Source organism: Notothenia coriiceps, unplaced genomic scaffold, assembly GCF_000735185.1.
Source record: "Notothenia coriiceps isolate Sejong01 unplaced genomic scaffold, NC01 NC01_scaffold00018493, whole genome shotgun sequence".
Taxonomy (NCBI): domain Eukaryota; kingdom Metazoa; phylum Chordata; class Actinopteri; order Perciformes; family Nototheniidae; genus Notothenia; species Notothenia coriiceps.
Genome location: NW_011351194.1, coordinates 260212 through 282505, shown reverse-complemented (window position 1 = coordinate 282505; position 22294 = coordinate 260212). Strand labels below are relative to the sequence as shown.

General features: G+C 40.1%; 4 protein-coding genes across 6 annotated transcripts in view; 2 read left to right on the top strand and 2 right to left on the bottom strand.

Moving 5' to 3' along the window:
* LOC104951087 (BTB/POZ domain-containing protein kctd15) overlaps positions 1-22294 on the bottom strand; it is a 292312-nt gene that overhangs the window by 13498 nt on the left and 256520 nt on the right. The gene's annotated exons all lie outside the window — the stretch shown is intronic.
* Positions 2150-6755, bottom strand: LOC104951063 (proto-oncogene c-Fos). Of its 3 annotated transcripts, none has more exons than XM_010777700.1 (5): positions 6124-6755; positions 4663-4809; positions 3908-4123; positions 3239-3346; positions 2150-3072 (listed from the first exon to the last, which is right to left on the bottom strand). In XM_010777700.1, the coding sequence occupies exons 2-5, from the start codon at positions 4789-4791 to the stop codon at positions 2362-2364; spliced, it is 1164 nt and encodes a 387-aa protein (XP_010776002.1). In that variant the 5' UTR covers positions 4792-4809; positions 6124-6755; the 3' UTR covers positions 2150-2361. The 3 variants fall into 3 exon arrangements, with proteins under 3 accessions (XP_010776002.1, XP_010776003.1, XP_010776000.1); XM_010777701.1 differs by having other exon boundaries at positions 6129-6755; XM_010777698.1 differs by having other exon boundaries at positions 4663-6755.
* On the top strand, positions 8973-11248 carry fosab (v-fos FBJ murine osteosarcoma viral oncogene homolog Ab). The gene is made up of 4 exons (XM_010777702.1): positions 8973-9255; positions 9640-9861; positions 9972-10079; positions 10202-11248. The coding sequence occupies exons 1-4, from the start codon at positions 9121-9123 to the stop codon at positions 10874-10876; spliced, it is 1140 nt and encodes a 379-aa protein (XP_010776004.1). The 5' UTR covers positions 8973-9120; the 3' UTR covers positions 10877-11248.
* Positions 16120-22043, top strand: tmed10 (transmembrane p24 trafficking protein 10). The gene is made up of 5 exons (XM_010777703.1): positions 16120-16365; positions 17376-17496; positions 17804-17877; positions 20042-20168; positions 20622-22043. Exons 1-5 carry the CDS (start codon positions 16189-16191, stop codon positions 20741-20743), a joined length of 621 nt encoding a protein of 206 aa, XP_010776005.1. The 5' UTR covers positions 16120-16188; the 3' UTR covers positions 20744-22043.

Genomic DNA, 22294 nt, shown 5'->3' with positions numbered 1-22294 from the left:
TACACAATTAAAACATTATCCATTTAATAGGCTCTATTAGCCAGACATATGACACCTTCTCCCAAAGCACAATTAGTTTGTATTGGTACAAATTCCATGTGACCTAACTGTGTATGTTATTATAATAACAAAGAGTTCAAGTATGGATCAAATGATATCCAATAATATGCACATAACAAATAAATTGAACAGACTACCAACACCTGTGACTAATAGATAAGCAATAAAAGTAATTTTGTAAAGTTACAACAGCATAAACACAATTAAAAAAATATATACAGTATACTCTAAAAGAAGTGTAACCCAAAAAAATGTCAGTAGGATACATCTATTACAATAACAAAGTAATGTGCCCACAATGGTTATTTAAAGTCATTTTAAACAAGAATGCACATGATTTTGAAATGTGTATATATCATGATATTAAAGGACCTGTGCTTTCTGTCAATGTCTATTTTTAATGTGGTTTGGAAGTCTGTTCAGGGCCAATATGTTTCCAGTTTGTTGCATGTTGCTAAAATCAAGAGAAGCCCACAGTTGTAGCTCCCCCTACTGATGAAAAAGAAAGACTGCATTTGGCAAAAACAACGACATGGAAACATGGCAGATGTTGCCATGCCTTCTGATATGCATTCATAAAATGAAGGCTTACTGGTTTGGTCTGACTGTGGTTACATTAAGCATCCACTGCGGTGTTATTGCTTTGCTACCGTGAGGACGAATCAACACAGGCTGTGGTCTTTAAATGCCCTGTTTGCTATTCCCAGAAAGCTTTGGCAGCGTTACATTACTAATTAGACCACTGACTTATCACCATGCACGTGATGCCCGCTCTTTAATTGATGAGAAAGTCTCCTCTTCTGCTCGCTCCTGCTTCGAGCTTTTCCGGTAACCCTCTCCGAGCGGCCCCGAAATATGACACCACTTCACCATGGAAACAAAACAACTGCAATTACCCAAACATGGTCAACGGAAGTGAAACGTGAATGACAAGTGCGTGCTGACGTCAGGCGTGGCACGCACTGCACCGCTGTAGATGATTCGGATTCCCTTGACCGTGACAATAGTGTAGCTGAGAACGAGCTATGAATAAATAATGAACCTGCCGCTTCGGCTGCTCCCACTCATTTTAAACACGATTCAATCCCCGGTGGTTGTACTTTATGTAACACTGAATCCAAAAATAGATTTACTGACATCTTTATGGACACAGCTGAATGTATTAATATTCCTCAGTTCTATTTTGACCCTCTTTTTGACGCAATTAAGTAGCCTAAATTATATCATTGAATTGAAATCTGTTTTATGAGCAGATGGAAATTAAACAGTGATCATATAAATGTATGCTCAGGATCAATTGTTTTGCTCTTGGCTTATAAACTGAGGCTGAGCTCATTCTCGACCTTGGAAATGTCACAAAGCAGCCACAAGGTCCATTAAGTAGCTGTTCTGGAGCTATTGAGAATATTTCTCAATGTAGTTTGCTTAATAAATTCAATGTATGTTCCTATTTCCCTTTTTTTCTCTAGTACTTTTTTTTTTAGATGTTCTTGTCTAAGCTTAAAAAGTTGAGGTTCAAAATAATAAATTGAGTCAAGAAAGCATTTCACTAAGGTCCATAAAGAACCAGTTTCTTTGAACATTTAATCATAGACTATTATCATCAGATTATGAGACAAGTTGATCACCATTTTAGACATTTTAAAGACAAGAAACCCTTTAAATGCTCTGGAAAAACCCTTTAAACAATTGAATGACTGCTACCTTAAACTGCATGAATGATAACAAAAGCAGGATATTGGTATTGGTATATTTTAATTCCAGCGTTATACAATTTTTGCATCTGATCATATTTGATAAGTAAAAAAATAAACTATGTCATAAAATACATCTCGATAAAATACATGAAGTGGTCTTTTTTTGATGGAAAAACTTGAAAGGAAATATCATGTTAGGGGACACCTTACAGCAAGATGTGACACCTTCACACTACACATTAGTAACCCTGCTATTTCACTTGTTACAACACAACTTTTTCAACAGCATTACACATACATTAGTCTATTAAACATGATCTAACTTCACATCACATTTAGAAACACAAGATACCACCTCTTCTTGGATTACAGATGACTTGTATTTGCATGCATTTTTGTTGCCAGCGCAAAGTCTCACCACAGAGAATTGCACCAGCAGTATGGAGGAAGTCAACCCTGTTACAGTCACATTAAACATGTCATGTACACAACCTCTGATGTTCAGTTTTACACAACATCAAAACTCACACTACAAAACATTGTTTTTCGAGGGAGATATCATAGCTTGCTGGCTGGTTAGAACTTTGCATAATTAGTTTTGCATTCACAAGGCCAGAAGTGTCGGAGAGTTAAGACTATCTTTCATCGACTCAGACGCACCAAGGCTGCCTTTGAGGCTCTCGAAGCCCTTGGCGAAGGAATCAATCTCAGAGTAATTAAACGAGAACACTGAGCGGTAATTGCTACAAGTGGGACTGGAAGACATGACTGGAGAGCTCAAAGTTTCAAGGTCATTGGCCACAGACTTGTACAGCGTTTCCCAGTCTGAGAGGCCGAAGGGCCCGCTCAGGTCAATGTCAGGGACGGATGCAGCCATCTCTGTAGTCTCTGCCATCTCCAGACTGGGCACCAAGTCATCCAAGTCATCTCCTCTTAAATCCTCCAGATCCTCCTCCTCTGCACTCGAACACAGCAGGATGTTGGAGTTCCCCAAAATGGCTGCAGCAGGGATGCAAGGGACACTGTCCATGTCTTGGCCAATAGATGCTTCTTCTACGGCTGCAGTGCTCTCTGGGCTTTTTTCATCCTCTAAGATGGACAGGAGCTGTGGGGAAGCCGGAGGATCCTGCAGCATTGTGTCAACATCATCTTCATTATCTTTCTCCTCATCATCTTCATCGTCATTGTCATTTGCAGGGAGCTTGCAGGATGGTTGGTGGGAGATCAAGACTTGCTCCAGTCTCTCCTTCTCCTTCATCAGCTCTGCTATCTCCGTCTGGAGGGCAGACTTCTCGTCTTCGAGATTGTCCGTTTCCTGAGGTGAGGGGAGGAGGAACAAATCAGAAGAATTAGTTGTCATGGCTTCTGCCTTTGGTTGCTCTGCTTTCATCCCTGCCTAATGACTACTGACATGCAGTGCTGTATGTCCTCAGCTGGTGTGCAGATGTGCTCTATATGATGGCATAAAACAGCATACTTACAGCTTGCAGAGTGTCTATCAGCTCCCTCCGTCTGTTACGACACTTTGCTGCAGCAATTTTGTTCCTCTCCCTCCTGATCCTCCTCCTTTCCTCCTCCTCTTTGGACGCCTGGAATCAATGAGAAATAGCCTATTAATCGACATCCTGCTGCTGAGGTGTGCCATATCAGCAGTTGGCTCTCCAGCACCATTTCACTTGCCAAAAAGAGGAAGAAAAAAGATGTTCGCTGCAGTGTATGCTGGGAATACTGATCTGCTCGGTGCAGACGCTGCTCCAGTTCAGGCGTTAAAATGCTGCACCACTGGCACGGTCTAGTCGAAGACGTGAACGCGCAGTTTTATGCAATTTCCCATCCCATTCATAAACAGCGCTGTGTGCTCGTTACTCCGAGTGATTAGTCGCTGCACCAATTAGACTTTATCCAATCACCTGCTATTCCCGCAGTAATGCATTTGCACTCTCACTACGTTTTAACAGTGAAACAAATTAAAACATGTTTTTTCCTGTTTTACGTTATTTAAAAAATATCGCGATAAATACATGTTTCATATTAAATGCTGTCAGGGGAGAGGAGGGATATGATACGGATTATTTTACTGACCGTTTGGTTGATTTATTGGCTAACCTGTAACCTCACATTTCAGTAGCCCCTCCCCCTGCTTTCTATACCTTGTCTTTCAGCCCTTTCCTGTTGGAGGGCTTTGTCTTTTTTGCAGCTGCCGGGGAAGACGACTTGGACGAGCCGTGAGTTTTGGTCTTTGCTCGGCCGGCCGATGGGGAGACAGATGTGATGACTGTCGGCTGCACCATCCACATGAGACCCGGCGAGGTTGAGATTGCAGTCACAGTCGGAACAAAGGAGTCTGCTCCGCTGGTCTCAGTATCCTGGAAAAACACACATCAGAAAGGCATATGCATGCAGTCAAACACTAATCTAGCTTATCTGATGAGTGAGGAACCACGCTCGTGGCTGACCTATAGATGTGTCTAAATGGTACATCAATCATTTGGCAAAGAGATGCCAAAACATAAAATCTATCTATCTATCAAAATCAGATGCATGACTTGTCGTCACGTCCTAATCACTCGCTTTCTTCATCACCATCATCATCACTCAAATGAAAGGTCACGAACAAAACGTGTCTTTTCAAAGTAAACATATTACAAACAATTCCCTTCAAATAAGAATACACATTCGTGTGGTGTCTTTGCATATATCCTAGGCCTATAGAAAATATAGATTGACTGTCTACAGAATCGTTTTCAGCACGGGACAGAAAAAGGCTGTCTATGAAATGTTCTTGAATATGTGTGAACATCCTGTACCTTAACGACTTTTGCAACCTAAATTAGCCGTATATGCATGAATGATCCTGCAAGATGAGTGAGGATACAAAAATGTGAATGATCAGATCCGCGTCTACCTTTGCGCTGTCCACTGATGATGAAAGCGAGTCAGGAGGATGCTGGCTGCACCCAGGGGTGTCCCCGCCAGGCGATGCTGTGCTACAGCTGGACGATGAGTCGAACTCAATGTTGGAGTCTGGATGCATGTTCTCGTCTAAAAATCACTGCATACAAAGATAGATTAGTCTATCTGATCTAAGTAAAAAACAGTCGTCTTAAGCCCTAACTGTATCCCATTTGCCACGTTCATAAATGGTAACTGTGCAGATAGTGGAGAGGCCCTGCCTTTTATAGTGAGCTGGAATTTTATGAATGAAATCTGTGTGGTGAGACCGAACCATCGCACATAGAGAGAGGTAGGAGAATATGAAAAAAAGCGAGCAGATGTTTTTACAATTGAACAATTAAATCCGTGGAATGTCTGAACAACAACTTCAGCAGCCCTTTTATTTTTACTTATTTTATGAAGTCGTGTATCAAAAAATATCGAGCCTATATTAAGTGACACCCCCGCCTGCATGAGGTGCCTATCGCCATTAATGAATAGGCCTACGTCATTTTATGTATGCAGCATCTGCATCATATACATTATGTTCCCTCTATATATCCACATATGTACACCGTATAATAATCCTATATTGAAACACAACTGTTCTTGCAGGATAAGGGATTGCAATAAAACACAGTTTAAAATATTTGCCTTTATGTTAGATAAGAACACTTGATACAAAATACAGTGCATTATCAAAGGTGTCCTAACACATTATTTTTGAACAATATTACAAAACCCAGCATGATTAAATTAACACACACATCTTTCAGCACACCAGCTCATTATTTATGAACTGCTAAATGAAGTGGATCCATATATCACACTGCCTGTTTTTTTCTCAACCTGTCTCTGCATATGAATAGAGCTCCAGCAACAGAATTGTCGCTTTAGTGAAGCAGCCAATCGCCGATTGGAACGACCGAGCCATATATGGTGTTTCCGGTAGGCAAGGGGCGCGCTGTTGCGCACGGAGAACGCGCAGACGGACGTGTGGCTGTGTGTGGCCCACTCACTCACACTCACAAAGAAAGTGAAACAGCGCTAAAAGTCTTGTCATGCATTGTACCTGATACAAGCGTCATTGTGCTATTTAGGACATGGAGGCGAGGGAAGCCCACTGCACTTGACCCACCGGTTTAATATCAAAATAAATATAGCCCACACTGCATTTACGCAAAAAACAAATCTATAATGCATTTATAAATACACACCATTAGGTTGTTATTGCAGAGAATGACAACATATTAAACCTCTGTTTTTGTAAATGTAACTAATTGAGTTGTGGCTGATTTCCTCGCAATGTGCACTGTTTCTTTTCCTAATGCAATTTATCGAAACCAATTATGTAAACCGTATTCCCGCTCAGCTTAAACAATCTCCTATAACAACAGGGATTGTATAGTGCTATATTTAGATTTCACATGACCTCACAGATCCCCTGAAAGGGATAGTTGGTGAATAGAGGGGGCCTCTCTGCAAAGTTCAGAGACGGGCTGCGCTCCCGGCTGCTTCCCGGCAGTCACAGCCTCCTTTGGGTTCGTTTACCGGCACATCATTAGGTGGTCGGCTTGAGCCCATTCATTCGCCGGCGGCTGAAGACTGGAAAGGGTTCAAAGGTCGGACATCACGCCAGACACCTCTCGGAGCTCAAAGTCTTGTTTTCATCATAGCAACTTGAGCGTGAATGCGTGAGGGTATTTATAGACTCCGTGACATCAGCGTTCAAAGGTCATGTTAATTAGGCAAATAGATCATTAACTGTGCTAGCTACTGGATGATGCCTTTTCTGCCATGTGAGGGAATTTGTCCTCAAATGAAAAGGCACGGGGTATATTTATAATAAATAAAAATACAGTTGGAAAATGTATTGGAGTAACTGCAACTCTTTCCCCAAACTTTTTTAATAGCCTACAACTTCATCCATTATTTCCAGATGTGCTTCTGCAATCTTATTCTTTTAATTTGAACACGTTTGGGGATTATTTGTAGCTATGTCACCAATAGGCTACATACTTGCTTAGGCTATATGGAAACCAATCTTTTATTTCTAAAGGCAATACTTCTTATTTCTGAATAACTTAAACATTGTTCTTAAGGTAACACAAAGTCTAGGTCAGCATTGCTAATCGGAAGCTGCTGCTCTTGCCAACCAGTAAAACAAACTACTCCAGCAGTCCTGGAGGTAAACGGGTTGGTCGGAGTCCTCTGTCATTCCGCCGCTGTCTGTCTGAGAGCCTCAACACAGACAGAGCTCTCACTCTGACGCTGATATCAGGAACCAGGAGCGCTACTACGTGTGTTATGAGACACTGCTTAAGAGCCGGTTTCTGTTTTACTCTGTTGAGTGAGCCGTCATGACAACACAAACGATCGTTGTTGCTATGCAAAATTAGCACGTCACTGACGCGAATGGGTGGAGCGTTGCTAGGACAACCAGGAATGTTCAACATAACATGAGCGCGGGAAACAAAACTGCTTTAGCCTACATTGATGCACTTTGACACAATTAAACCAAAACACATTATCAACACTTTGTACCTTTATTATGTTAACAGTAATTCAAACTTTCTCTTACAACTCAGCCAGCCTTTACACTGTTTTAGAGGGACATTGTAAGTCTCTTTTATTTATAATGCATCTTTCACTGACACAAAGTGCTTCACATTCAATACCATTCAATTCAATGAATCAAACAAAGATACAACCCCAATAGGACAAATAAGAATACAAAGAAAGAGGAAAATAATGCAAATGGTGTATATTAATATTGTGGCCAGAGCTATCCTGTCTGCTCATTCTTTACTTTCTATAAATGCTTAGTCAACAGTAATGTTAACTGCAGAATATTGCTCACTAAGAAAACTGAACTCAATGCCCTACATATTTATTAAGAGCTACAGGAAAATCAGTTGTGAAGAGTAATTAAGTTAAACACTTAATTTGAAGAGCAATAAAATCAAAATGTTGGCTCCATGCCTATAGCGGCATTTAGTGAATCATGTAGCTCATTATGTAAATCATGAGGATTCCCTTTACCAGTTGTAGGGAAGACCTTTATGATCAAGCCTGTAACGAAATCGTTGAGAAAGGTAAACTGCTGTTGTGGAAAAGTACACACACCAAACCAGTTATCAATTTGCTCTGCTGCCAAACACACCCTTGAGAGGATTGCACGCACAATGTACAAGCCATGCCTGCGGGGAGAGCACACGCAATCACTTCTGCTCTGACATGTTCGTATGATGTTCCTGTCATTTCGTTTAGATAGCCTAGTTGTTTTGAATTTGATTGAAATTACGCATTTGCCTTTATCACATTCAAATAAACACATTTACTTAAACTCGGATAAGTATCATGAGTCTTACCCTAAAAAATTACAGGAAGGAGAGTTACATAGACATAGCCCACTTAATTAGTGTTGTGTTTTTGGCAAAGTGGTCTAAGCATTCCATCTAAGAATTTACATCCTTTCACATCTTAGTTTTAATTGTTTGTTTTGTGACGGTGATGTAGAGTATAAGTTCTTGAACTACAGCTTTTAGTTTTGGTATCTCTTTGCAGAGATCCAAATCTGCTGTTTCACCATTGCATTCAGGGATTTCTGCGTAATTTGGTTTGCATGGAGTCATGCCTTTGAGTTATACAAATGCATTTAAGGCTATTTGAAGAGACGTTAAAAAAAAAAAACTGCTGCTCTGCTATAGAGGTTATTTTAATAATTATATTAACAAAATGTTCATATTGAATGTTAAAAAACACCAGCCGTTTTTTTAATGCGTTTGTTTGACAAATATAAATGTTCAAATTAATATTTGATGAACTTTGCTGTGTAGGATGTCTACATTTGTTCTTTGGTTTTCACAACAGCCGCTGTGTTTGTTGTCTTACATAACGTCATGTCGCTGTCCGCCAATCTCACATGGTGTAGCCCACTTCCCATCATGACCCGCCCCTTTTTTACAGGATGCACCATATATGGGAAATGACGTAGCGGGGATCCCTGGAATATTCCATTTCTCGAGGCTGAGTTTAACAAATATTTCTAAATGTTACGTTTCAACTTCAAACAAATCACTGATATACGTTGTATAATCACGCGTTAGTGTTTTAAAAACAATGTTTAAGAAATATATGGCTTTATTTTAGCGTTGTTATGTGTGTGTTCGTGTGTTTTTTTTCCTCCCGGTGTCAAGTAAATAGCGCGCCCCTTTGCCTACGTCATCGGCCCTTCCTTCTGCCTTCTCAGGCTATAAAAAGCTCCGAGCTCTCTCAGTTGGCATTCAAACTTTCAGTAGCAGAACAACGAGAGGAGCAATACATATCAGGAGCATCAAGTGAAGAGTTTTTCTCAAACCTACACAGGGATTTCCTCAACTCAAGTTCACATTTGTTTGGATCTTCCTACTTGTTTTTTTTGGGAAAGATGATGTTTACCACTTTCAACACGGAGTGCGATTCCTCCTCCCGCTGCAGCACCGCTTCCCCATCCGGGGACACCGTGGGATATTATCCCTCCCCGGCAGGATCTTACTCCAGCATGGGATCTCCCCAGTCTCAGGTATGTCCAGTTCATGTTTATTCAACTTTTATTACAATGTAGCCTATTTGTTTGCATGCAAGTTAGACAAATAAAACTCATCATAGTTCACTACATTATTCTCATAAAGCTGTAAGTTTAACCTAATGAACACAAGCCTATTTAAAAATGAAGATAGCCAATGACGTTGTGCTTGAAATAGCCCATTGACCTGCACTGCACACAGTGCAAGATGGGTTTCATTCATCCACCTGGAAACCCCATAGGGAGAGTGTAACGTCATGGTTGACATCATATGGATATTTTTAAACCACACAGCTTTTTATAGACAATCCTGCAACGCTGTATCCCTCCTCCTGACATTATATCAGATGTACTCATGATCTTCTTTCTCATTGCCTACAGGATTTCACTGACTTGACAGCATCAAGTGCCTCCTTCATCCCCACCGTCACAGCTATTTCGACAAGCCAGGATCTGCAGTGGATGGTCCAGCCTTTGATCTCCTCAGTGGCCCCTTCTCACAGACCCCCCCTCTACAGCAGCAGACCCAGCCCTGCATACACCAGACCAGGCATGAGGTCTGCTTCCAGGACTCATACCTCTAACAAGAGAAGAATGGAACAGGTAATTACCATCTGACCATCACGTTTTACATAACATGTGGCAACTTCTATGTGACACTGTATTGATTATCACGAGCTGGAGACTTAACTTTTTTCTTGTGTTCTGTGCAGGTGAACCCTGAGGAGGATGAGAAGAAGAGAGTTCGCAGAGAGAGAAATAAGCAGGCAGCAGCTAAATGCCGCAACAGGAGGAGAGAGCTTACAGACACACTGCAAACTGTAAGTTTGCCATAGATTTACCATCGGTTTACCATCATTCTTCAAAATGTATTTCTTGTCTATGCTTATAGCAGTGTAAACCAGCAGTGAAGCTAATTCCTCTATTTCTCTCTCCTTTGCAGGAAACTGATGAGCTTGAGGATGAGAAATCCCTCCTGCAGAATGATATTGCTAATCTTATGAAGGAGAAGGAAAGGCTTGAGTTCATTCTGGCTGCCCATCAACCCATCTGCAAAATCCCCTCAGACCTGGAGTCAGACTTCAACATGGTCTCCATTACTCCTGCTCATCCCTTCCTGTCCACCACAGTGTCCTCCCAGCCAATCACCATCCCAAAAGCAAACACTATCACTTCCAGCCAGCCCAACTTCACCTCCACCTCCACCTGTAACTCCATCTTCTCCAGCAGCTCCATCCTCTCCACTTCCACCATCTCCAGCAGTGCGGTCAAGATGACAGACCTGGACTCCTCAGTCCTGGAGGAGTCTCTGGATCTGCTGGCGAAGACAGAGATGGAGACGGCGCGGTCAGTGCCAGAGGTCGACCTGTCCAACTCCCTTTACACAACTCAGGACTGGGAGCCCCTTCACGCCTCAGCCAACAGCAGTGACTTTGAGTCTCTTTGCACGCCTGTGGTGACCTGCACTCCGGCCTGCACCACCTACACTTCTTCTTTTGTCTTCACTTTCCCAGAGGCGGAGACCTTCCCCACTTGTGGCGTTGCCCACAGGAGAGGAAGCAACAGCAACGACCAGTCCTCCGATTCCCTCAGCTCCCCAACACTGCTGGCCCTTTAAAGACTCTTCCACTAAAGACAATCGTACTTCCTATCGAGCACATCTTCTTGAATTATGAGATGTACAGATCCCAGGGCTATGGAACAGACTTAACCAGGAAGCAAATTATTTATGAATTTATTTGCCTTTATCTATACTTGCGTATAACAACAATGTAGCAAGTTAAAAAGCATGTTTCAACTTATATCACCTAGTCGTTTTATGAGTTCATATATGATTTTATGGTGCTATAGATAACAAAACTTGTTGTAGTGTTGATGTGTTTTCAGAGCAATAGTTATTATTGATCCAGTTTATTTCTGGTTGATGGAATGTGAGAGTAATGTGAACTGTCTGTGAAAAACTTAAAAACTGACGTGCTTGTTGTCCATCCATGATAGTCTGAGTGGTCTATCTTGAAGTTTTCTGTGAAAACATTAGTGGTTATAATTTATGAAATTTCAATTTATTTTTTTACAGAGAGAGTAAAGATGAATGTTGTTTTTAAAGTATGTAAATAAAAAATAGTGATATTTAAATTCAACTATCTGCTTGTCACACTTCTTATTATATGCACACACATACATTAACATTTCCCTTGGATTGAGATACATTAACACTGGAATTCAGCACATAATTAAAATAATTTCTAATTTTAGCCTCCATAAGGGATAGCAGTATTTTTCCTGCAGCTCCACTGGCTCTATTTATTGTTCCGTCTGTTGCCAAGGTTAACTATACGTCAGGGCGCCTACGTCACTGCGTTTTTTTCCATTTTTTTTATTTGCAAGCGCGATGACGTTTTACTTCCGTGCCCAAATATAGCACAACACGAAGACTCGCTGTTGCTGTCTGCAAGGAGACTGCAGACGGGCTTTTTCCACTAAAACACTTAGTTACCCGTCTCTGGGTTTCTCTCTAAAGATAAATTGCATTTGATTTTCGGAATAGGGGAACGAGCAAAAACCGATGAGGCGATGCTTCCCTAATCTAAATGTATTCAGTCGTGTTCGATGACAACTGGTTATACAACACACTTCGCAAGAGATCGAAAGCAACGTCTCAACCACGATCTGCGTCGGTAGATCCCTGTATGCTGTGATCTCCGATTATTGCAAAAATATCAAATCCCACAGTGAAAGACGCACATTGTGAGTTATAGCACAATGCAAGAAAAGAGTCCCCAGGAATAATTGTGTGAATTTATTTCAGTTGTGTTTTGAAAATGGACTGGGGCATGCAGACAGCTGGACATTAGGTTCAAGTATCTGTCTGCTCAAAGTGGTGCTTTATTCAGCCTGTCTTAACTCTTCATTCCCACCAGACTCTAAATGGAGCCATGGAAGCACATCTTGGCCAAAATGAATACTGAGGTGCCATGAATGATAATATTTTCTGCCCATGTGTTGTTAATGCACTGATGTTCTGCATAATGATAATGAAGCATTGTATTCCCAGAAACTCAAGATGGACTCAAGAAATGCAATAGGTAGGCTGCATAGAAACTTTTTACAGAAGTAGTTCAACTTAAAACATTTGGTTAAGTTAAATTAATCAGTTTGGTATCTTTTCTCTATCATTTCTAAATAGAAAATTGTGGTTAAAAGAACAATTAAGAAACTGGAAGACATTAAATTACCCCAAACAAAACAGTCTGTAAAGAATTAAATTTCCAATTAAACCAGAGGTTAGTTGTAGTGACGCAATCGGTAACTTCAGGTGATCTTTTAATTCCATGATAATTGTTATGCAGTTGGGTCATCAAACCATTCCCTCCACTCCCTTGTAATTGTCCTTCTGCCACCCAACTTGTTCATTTCAACTTTAATCAATATTTCACCATGTGTAAACTCATCAGAACGCAGATTGCCTAATGTCTTTTCACAGGAAGTGCGTGGTGTGTGAACGTAAGGCACATGTCGGGGAGAGAGACTATCAGCACAATAACTTACGCACTCTGACGTTTGTGGCCTTCAAGTGCGGACACACCTTTTTTATGCAATACATGCCTGCTCCACAAAAGTACAACATCACCAAATGAAAATACATATCATTTAATGTTGAAAAAGGACAATGATACTTCCTTAATTCTTGCTTGCACAACAAATTTGGATTGAAACTGTGCTTTCTACAAAGCTTCTTGTTTTGTTAGCATTGTGCTGTTGTGTAACAGCTCATTCTGAGAACTTTTCTGTTTTCCTTAGCACAAAAGCAGAGCCCCTTTTCCTCAATAAAGCCTCTATGTGCGACGATGCAGCCCCTAATAACTCTGTCTATTAATACCTCTTTGCCAACCCCAGGGAGAAGGGTAGCAGCAGAAATAGCAGGTGCCTATTGCTTCTTTTAACATCAGCATCAACAGCAGTAAAATTAGACCACTATGACGCCAACCTACGTCGGTGCTGCAACCCAGGGGAGGAACCAGGCAGCGTAAGCATGATAGAAAGAGAGGAGGGGAAGTAAGTGTGAGGAGAGGGGATGAGGAGGAGAGATGAATATGATGAGTACACGAGGATAGCAGGGAGGGAGACAGACACAGATCCCTGCCTGGGTGTGAATGTGAGCAAAGCAGCGTACAGCCGAGCTCGCCTGCAACAACGACAAGAGCTGGCTCAGCTCCATATTCACAGAAACCCATCCTCTGATGCATTTCTTTTATCCAGAGAGGATATGAAAGCTTACAAAACCACAAATACATAAGCGTCTTCCCCCTGTGGCTAAAAGTCTGTCTAGATGACATTCAAATGACACCAAACTACACATACACTTAGGAACATGACCCCTGCCCCTGACCTAACTGTATTTGTTTTACTTTCAACAGAGTGAGACTAACCCATCTGACACCCTGCTGATAGTCCTTAATATAAAATGTAAACAGCACAATCTGTGTGTTCATGCATGACCAGTCAGGTTTAGGTTTGAATTTAGTTTGGATTCTTTGTTCTTATCAGTGTATGGCCTGATTTGTGTTTGCATAGTGAGTAATTGATTAAATGGTGTGACACTTGCGTCAGCATGCATGCAGATTTAAGGAAGTGTTTCTCTGTGAAGAAGGACTTTCATTATGACATGCAATTCTGAACCAGTGCCCAGAGGTGATAAGCGGTTAGTCAATAGATAGTAAAAGCATTGACGTATCCTTCCATAAAACTAAACCTCACCCCTAGACATTTTTAGTCCATGATACATTTTTCTCAGAACATACTTTAGGATTGAAAATCACTGAAAGTGCTAGGAGATGTTAAAGTGTAAAAGTAGTCACATATGAAACTTTAATTTGTAGCCTAAAAGCACCGTTGCATGGAGGAGTGTGTGACGTGCTATTCTTAGCAGTTATTTGACGCACTAAGCTACAATACTGGAGGGATTTCTCTATCCAACAATTTCTGTTCACTTGGTGCCAGACTCCACACACACAGCAGCGTGTCCGCGTCTCGTCTCGTGGAATCAGTAACAAGGATGTTTCCCTGGAAACTGGACAGCTCTATTATGTAATTGGGTCATCCCTGAGCTTCTGACAGAAAAACAATAGCTTTTGGGATTTTTTTAACTACCCCAGCCAACAACGAGCATGATATGTCTGTTTCTTTCTAACTTAAGATTCACCATAATACATGTAGTATGTATTATTCTGTAATTGCTTTAATGTTAAAGACATTTATGAGCAGTGAAAGTCTGTAAATAACAATAGGCATATGGTGAATATTTAGAGGACAAAGCCAACAAAATGAATATACGATTTCTAATCTTAATACTCCAGTATGTATATCTCTCTATGGGAGCAGGTTTAAAATGTGTACAATAACAGAAGTATATCACTTATTGCTCATTCAGCATCAGCATGGTCGTTTAGACATTATTGAAAAACAGGTTCACACTTAATTTTGACTAAATCTCATGTTGATTGGAGTAAAACATGAACAGACTTTTTTAAGATTATTATTTTCTTCAAATAAGTAAAAGCCCCGAAACATACAGTGGTTTTCACTACTTTAACTATCAACTTAACATGTCCGTACATGTCTTCCCACATTTAATTATTCTAAGGAATATGGCCTTTTGTGACCCACTAGGGGGCTCAATCTTCTAAAATCCTGTGGTTGTCTCAAAGTGTTTTTTAGTAAATATATTTCTATAATGGTGGAACATATTTGTACCTTCTGTGTACACCTTTTTTTGTCGATAACTTCCTCCTTGACAAGATGTTGTCCTCTGTTCAGGTGGGCCCCCCACACTAACATAAAAGAGTAGCCAAAGATCATCCCTCCCTCCAAACTCTGCCACATAAGACCACTTGTTTAATGTGGCATCATGAGATAACACTGGAGCCATCTTTACTGATGAAAACATTGAGATGGGATTGAAAGGTCAAAAAGAGCTTCAGATATTTAACTTAAGTGGAAGTTTTATTGTTACAAGTTACAGCCCTGTATTCAAATCGTAGTACAAAGTATAACAAATATAAAGTGTAAGGATTCAATTAAAGTACAATGTACTAATTTTGAAGAATGCCCCTTGTCAAAGTCATATACTGTATATTCGGCTATATTACACAATTGTAATGAGTGATTAATAAATGTGTTCATCACTAGTTTTGCAGCTCGACGGGCTAAAGGACAGGCTACGTTTCATTACTTCATTTATAATATATCTAAATGAGGTGAATTTAAAAATAGCCTTTACTATTAATGAAGTAGCATACAATGTAAGTACTCAAAAGAAGTGCAAGTATCGTACTGCCTAATTAAGTAGGCCACAATAGCACATGACTACTTGAGAAAATGTGCTGGAGCTTTCTTTTCAAACGTTGCCAATTTCATTTTTTTTTTTTTAAACTGACCTGAGTAACTCAATTAAAGTGCAAGTATGAGTCCCTCAAAATTGTACATAAGTAGGACAGTACTTGAGTAAATTATGTAATTAGTTACTTTACATCACTGAATATATAAGTAGCATACAATGGAAGTATCCAAAAGAGGTGCAAGTAGCCTACAGCAAAAGTGTACTTAAGTAGGCCACAATAGCAATGAGTTAATGTACTGGATATTTTTTCAAACCTTACCAATTTAATTATGTTTTGATATTTGTAATAATGTTTAAAATCACTAACATGTGAGGCTGCTGGACTACAACTGTCCATACAATGCATTGGTCTTACTCTGTGTGATCTCACTGTAACCTAGGAGAGTCGTTAGTTAAAGACGGTAGTTCTTCCTCCGGGTCAGTGGCGGCGCTGCAGAGCTCCATCCGGCCGGCTGTGTGAGCTGGAACTCGGCGTTAAACTGTTTGGCTGGCACGGGCTGGTTGGTCGGTCGGTTGGTTGAGGGGTAGCCATGGTTCGACTTGCTGCGCTGCTGTTGTTACCGGTTCTTATTGAATCGGTATTCTCAATTTCTTTCTTTTTACCGGTCAACTCGAGAAAGTGTTTACGGGAGGAGATCCACAAAGACGTCCTCGTCACGGGGGAGTATGAAATAAGCGAACAGGCGAACACCAAAACTAATCTGAAGGTAAGCACAGACCTGCGGCTAGCTCCAGTCAACGTAACCAGCCTGTGCTGAGGCCGAAATGACGCCAGTGTGTTAAAGTCTATGTTTTATCACGCTAGTAGTTACAAGTACTATCCATATATGTTGTTAATATAGTCTTAACTGTCGATAGGGGTCGGATGAAGTGTGTGCAACTGTTGTTAGCATTGTAGCTAACCAAGGCCCCGAAAAACACGTCTTCCTGGTTTTAGCTGCTAGTAAGCTAGCTAACGTCAGGGCTTGCCAACCTTATCCTTTAAGAATTCATCCTGACATAAACTCAATTTACTCTGGCGCCAATTAACGTCCTCTTTATCACACATTGTAGGTGTAAATGTGACAGTTATTTTGTGTTTTATCATGTGAAGTATTCCCGTCACTGTCTCTGCTGCTGTTACACGTCAGTCTTACTGGCCATTCAGCTAATGCAGTCACAAGCTAGCATTAGCACATTAGCCACCTCAGTTACAATGACAGCCTGAATAGACTCTTATTTATCCATTTAAATGCTTAGGTCTCAAGATTTCTTCCATTTATTATACAAGTGAATCTGTCCTCACTTCATTATGAACCCGTTAAATCATCGTACAAACATTTCTGATGTAGTTCTATAAAATAGACTCCCATGTTCTAACAGCTGTGAAATGTAAACCATAATTTCTGGGTTTTCCGGTATTCAGTTTGACAATAGTTTCATGCCGCTTATTTTGGCTGCAAGTCAGTTATATTTGTTTACAATTTTTGTAAATAGTTTAATCTAAATGTAACAAAATGCCCAATATAATTTCAAAGAATTGAAGAGGAAATCCTTAAATTGATTTTTTTATACCATCACCTCACCTTATATAAAATTAATATCAGTAAATCCCCAGTTTTCAAATGCTGTAACCAGAGTATAATTGACCTCGCGTTTTTTGATGGAGGATTTATTTTATATGAATTGATTTCAGCGATGAAGTTTATTAATGTACATATTTTGCCTTTCTTTCTAGATCACAGATTCCTCCAGCCACACTCTTTACTCCAAGGAAGATGCAATCAAAGGAAAGTTTGCATTCACCACAGAGGACTATGACATGTTTGAAGTGTGCTTTGAGAGCAAGTCACCCATGGGTAAGTGTGTTAACCGTGAAAACCAGGATGCTTTTCTGTGCACTACATTTATGAACAAATGCAATGACATTATTCTTTCAATAATAGATATACATTCTACAACTGCTAACAACACATACAGTGACATGTAACCCTTAGGTGATATTTCTGTTGTGGTCATAAGGAAAGATTTTATAGAAATTCAAAAATGTTTGCATGTTTTATGTATGATTTACATCTGCATAGGAAAGGTAGAACATCTTTGCAATTTAAATGTTCTTCACAAATTAATTGCATGATATGCTAAAATGTCTGCTCTTTTAATCAGGGACTGGAAGAGTGCCTGACCAGCTGGTCAATCTGGACATGAAGCATGGTGTGGAAGCCAAAAACTATGAAGAGGTAAGCGTTGGATTCAAAACAATTTGCTTGCTTTTGTTTGTATAAATCAAACACTGCAGACAAAGACGTTCTGTCTGCAGCTACTGGACTGTGGTAGAATAGTCAAATATAATAATATAATGCTTTTCCTTGACCTTGATGTCAAAAACATTAGGATTGGAGAGTGACAATTCATAAAGAATAAGAAGAAGCCAACCATATTGTTATGCTAATACGACTGCACTTAAATTATGCAACTGCTTTTCATTTTTAGAGCAACTTGATTATAATGCATACAAAATAGATACCTTGACACACTCAATGGCGTACAATTCTAGTAAGGATTCCTAACCAATATACAATCACACCCCTAAAGTGTGCGGTCGCTAGGAACTGTGGGACAGCATTATCGTTTTTCTATTAGTTAAGGCTGGTCTAGAAGGCACAAGGCATTGAAGCACATTTACTTAGCATTTAGAGAATTCGACCTGCTCTTTTCCTGGCCTCGACTTAACATTTCTGGCTCATTTCACACGGTTAGAACCTTCCTAAGCATAAAAGTAATTTCAATCGCAACCTAGGTTTCACTACACATTCAGGTTTGAAAAACGAATAAGCTAGAGGTTCATTTAAACCAATGGCCATATGTTATGAGCCTGTGTGAGAATGCACCCAAATGTTCTAAATACAAACATTTCTGACTCAACCACTTGGTTACATTTGCTGCCTCCATCCCTCGTCAGGATAGAGGCAGTCATTCATCAAACTATCATTACAAACTAAATAAATTCCCGTTGAAGAGATGCGAGAGACATACAATCCCTTCACTGTTTCCTTGTTGTGGCACAACATCAAACTATGGAAAGACTTAATGAGATTAATAAATCAAGTTGACGATTGTAAACAAGAACATTCTTCTCCGGTACCTTTTGGCCACATTAAATACTTGTGGCTGACGGCAGCAATGTGGGTGCCTAGGGCTGCGTTAGTGGCATTGGCATGCGTCTATTCTCAAAACATGATAATGACATCAAGAAATCCCTGTGTGTATAAAAAGGAACATCAGTGAAGGAGGTTCTTTGCCTCAAAAATTATTTCATATTTTCCTAAATAGGCACAACTGTGGTGCATCATCATTTCTTCAGAGAATAGATTTCACTTTCCACTGTGGCTGTCTAGGCAATACTTAATAAGCAGAGAAGTGATGAAAAGCACTGTTTGCTAAGAATTGCCTCCCTTCCCACACATGGTGCACTAATGATGTTCTTTCACACTCGCTGAGCAAGTGTGTAGGAGGAGGATGTTCAGGGAAAGCTCAAGTGGGCTTTCCTGTCTGTGGGCAAGAGGGTGGAGCTGAGATTGTATTCTCCTACGTAGGAGGGTGTGTTACTTTTGAGCACATTTGCAAACTGGCCGGTACACGTTATCTTGGTATTTAGTACATTTCCTGAAAGAGTTCCTGTCTGTCACACAATGTTTTGGCATGTGTTCATTGCAGATGCATGCTCCACATCAGGCACATTTCCCTTTGCAAATTCAATAATTGGAAAATGTCCATGTCTGTTGCTATTGCACAATTCAAGGCTAGAGTAAGGTCAATTTAGTCCAGGGAAGAGAGAGACCAATGTGGTGTTTCTGTTTTTAGTTTTACGCTTCGCACACAAAAATGTCACAAGTTGACATAAGTCACATGGACTGAAAGGTAAACTAGTCACTGAACAGGTTTTGTAACCTGTCCTGCATTGTCAACACTTCACAGATGAAAAGTTCATTCTAGAGGGAAAATATTTGCCACAACTAGCCTAAAAGTTAGTTCACATTCACAGTTTAATTTGTACACGTCCAGCAGCATCTCATAATGCTGTGGTTGGTCTGTTCTCTGCTCCACCTTCTCAGTGGGTGCAGCTGTTCAGTTCACACCAGAGTTAAAAGGCAGCCTTCTCTCCAGTGTAAATAAATGGGAGCAAATAGCAAAACAAAGTTTGTTTTAACACCCCGAGGTGTGTACACTCCCTAGAGGCACATTTTTGATGTGCAATATGTGTCAGTACAATTGAGTTGAATACAAAGCCCAAGACCGACCCCTGCTGGACAAAGTATATAATGGCACTGCTTAAACGTTTTAACCATTGACATCTCTGCCATCACTTTGCTGAATTTGTGAACTTCTGTTTTGTCGATCCAGATTGCCAAGGTGGAGAAGCTGAAGCCTCTCGAGGTGGAGCTGAGGCGACTGGAGGACCTGTCGGAGTCCATCGTCAATGACTTTGCTTACATGAAGAAGAGAGAGGAGGAGATGCGGGACACCAATGGTAACAAAACAATGCAATTCATGAAGTTGGAGCTTAGCAAGTACTTACAAATCTTCCTTGCATGTGTTTTTAGTTTCCTTAAATCGGACAGATTTTTATCCTGTTGTGCTTGCCCAAAGCTACCTGTACATTCCTGCCCTATTGATGGTTGTTGTTTGATGTACAATTCAAGAGGGGTCACAGCGCCTACATTTTTTTCCTTTGACAATGATTTCTAGCATGTCAGAGTTTATGGTTGACAGTCTTGCAGTTTGAAAATGCTTTTCCCATATTACTAGTATTTAACATGCAGCTTAAATCGTGAATTAGTAGTAGCGAAATATAAGATTAATAAAAACAAAGTGTCTGTCCAGTGTTGACAAGTATCAGGTTTTAGGGAATGAAACTTAAATTCAATGTTTATGTCCTCGATCAGTAATACTGTTACCTATCATTCCCCCCCCCCATCTCTAGAGTCCACCAACACGCGTGTGCTGTACTTCAGCATATTCTCCATGTGTTGTCTCATTGGCCTGGCTACATGGCAGGTCTTCTACTTGCGGCGCTTCTTCAAGGCAAAGAAGCTGATCGAGTAAAGCGGCTCGTGGCTCCTTACACCGCGGGAAGCTGCCTGCCAGTCAGTCAACACATCCCAACATCCACCCTCCTTGGACTAGCTTCAGCAAACAACAGCGAGTGGGGTTGAGGGGCTCAAATTCTAGTTTCAAGGTCTGTAAAAGAAACCAAGGTTGTCCTCTGAAAAAAATAAATCACCTGCTTATTTAGTGTTTTGAAACATGAAAAGCGCTGTAGGGAGAAATGCACTGTGAGACCAGGCAGGCGTATGTCACTGCACTAGTGTGATGCATCCATCTCATGGTACTTCACTTTTCTGTCTGCACTGTTTTGAATGTTGCAGTCTACTGAATAAGAACTTGTTCCTTCAACCACCAGTTGAACAGTTGTGTTTGATTTTGAGCTCAGTTGAATGGATGTGCCATGAGTGAATGTCTTTTGCCCTTCTGTTAATATTCACATTCTTTGCCATGCCAAGCAAACTACATCCTTGCTGCCCTTTTATCAAGTGAAGGCTATTTGAAAAAGTGGTTTGTTACTTTGTTGAGAAAATTAGCAACAACTGAACTTCTGTGTTATGTCACCTAATTTGCATACTTGTTTGGTAGCTAAATTTAACCGTGTCTTTAGTTTGTTTTCATATTGTAAATGCTACTTAGTTGCTTCTACAGGTATATTTTGGGAGAGGGGGGGATTTTGAGTTGTCAGCAATATTCTCATTTATGAATTAGGTCACTTCTATGATCTCATGCACGTTATAGTTTTGTTTTTGAAACACCTGATCATTAATTTGTCATCGATCAAAAGTATAACACCTTGTCCTTAGGATGAGGTTGCAGCATTATACTGTTTGCATGGCTATAAGTAATTTAATCACCTGACTTTTATGATTCAAATCATATATAGTTGTGCAAGTTTCTTTTGTCGGATCAGAAATAAAGCTTTTGACAGGAAATGTGAAGAAGGCAATCCAAACACTTTATGAAATTCCCTTTCAGTCGTGCGCCCCTTTTTATTTACACACTTGTATATTTAATTATCTAGCATTTTTTTAAATATCACATCCTAATTACAGTGGCGATCCATCCAGCGTGCTTCTTTTCTTTAGAATACTTTTGAGGTTTGGGTTACATGAGAAGGTGGGTGGTTGCAAATATTCAGATTGTTTTAGAAAGGGATTAATCGAGGCATCTGTCATGGGAACATTTTTAACAATGAACATGCGCATTGTGCGCAATCAATGATTTTTATGTTGACTGATACATTTTGTAAATTTGTGTTGGGCTTTTACTCAATAAAATATTGGATGGATTTACATTAGTAATGGTGTGGTCTAACTTGTTTATCCCACAACAAACATAGGCTGTAATATAGCACTATTGTGAATTCAAGTTTAAAATATTCATAATATTAATAAAATACATTAAGACAGTGTTTAATACAATTATGTGATGGTGCTGCTCATTGTTGCTCATGTTTTATCACAGCTCCACAATACATTGTGAGTAAGCTTATTTTCTTACTCTGATGCGTCTAAGTGGTCCATTGATATATACTTAAGAATTAAATAA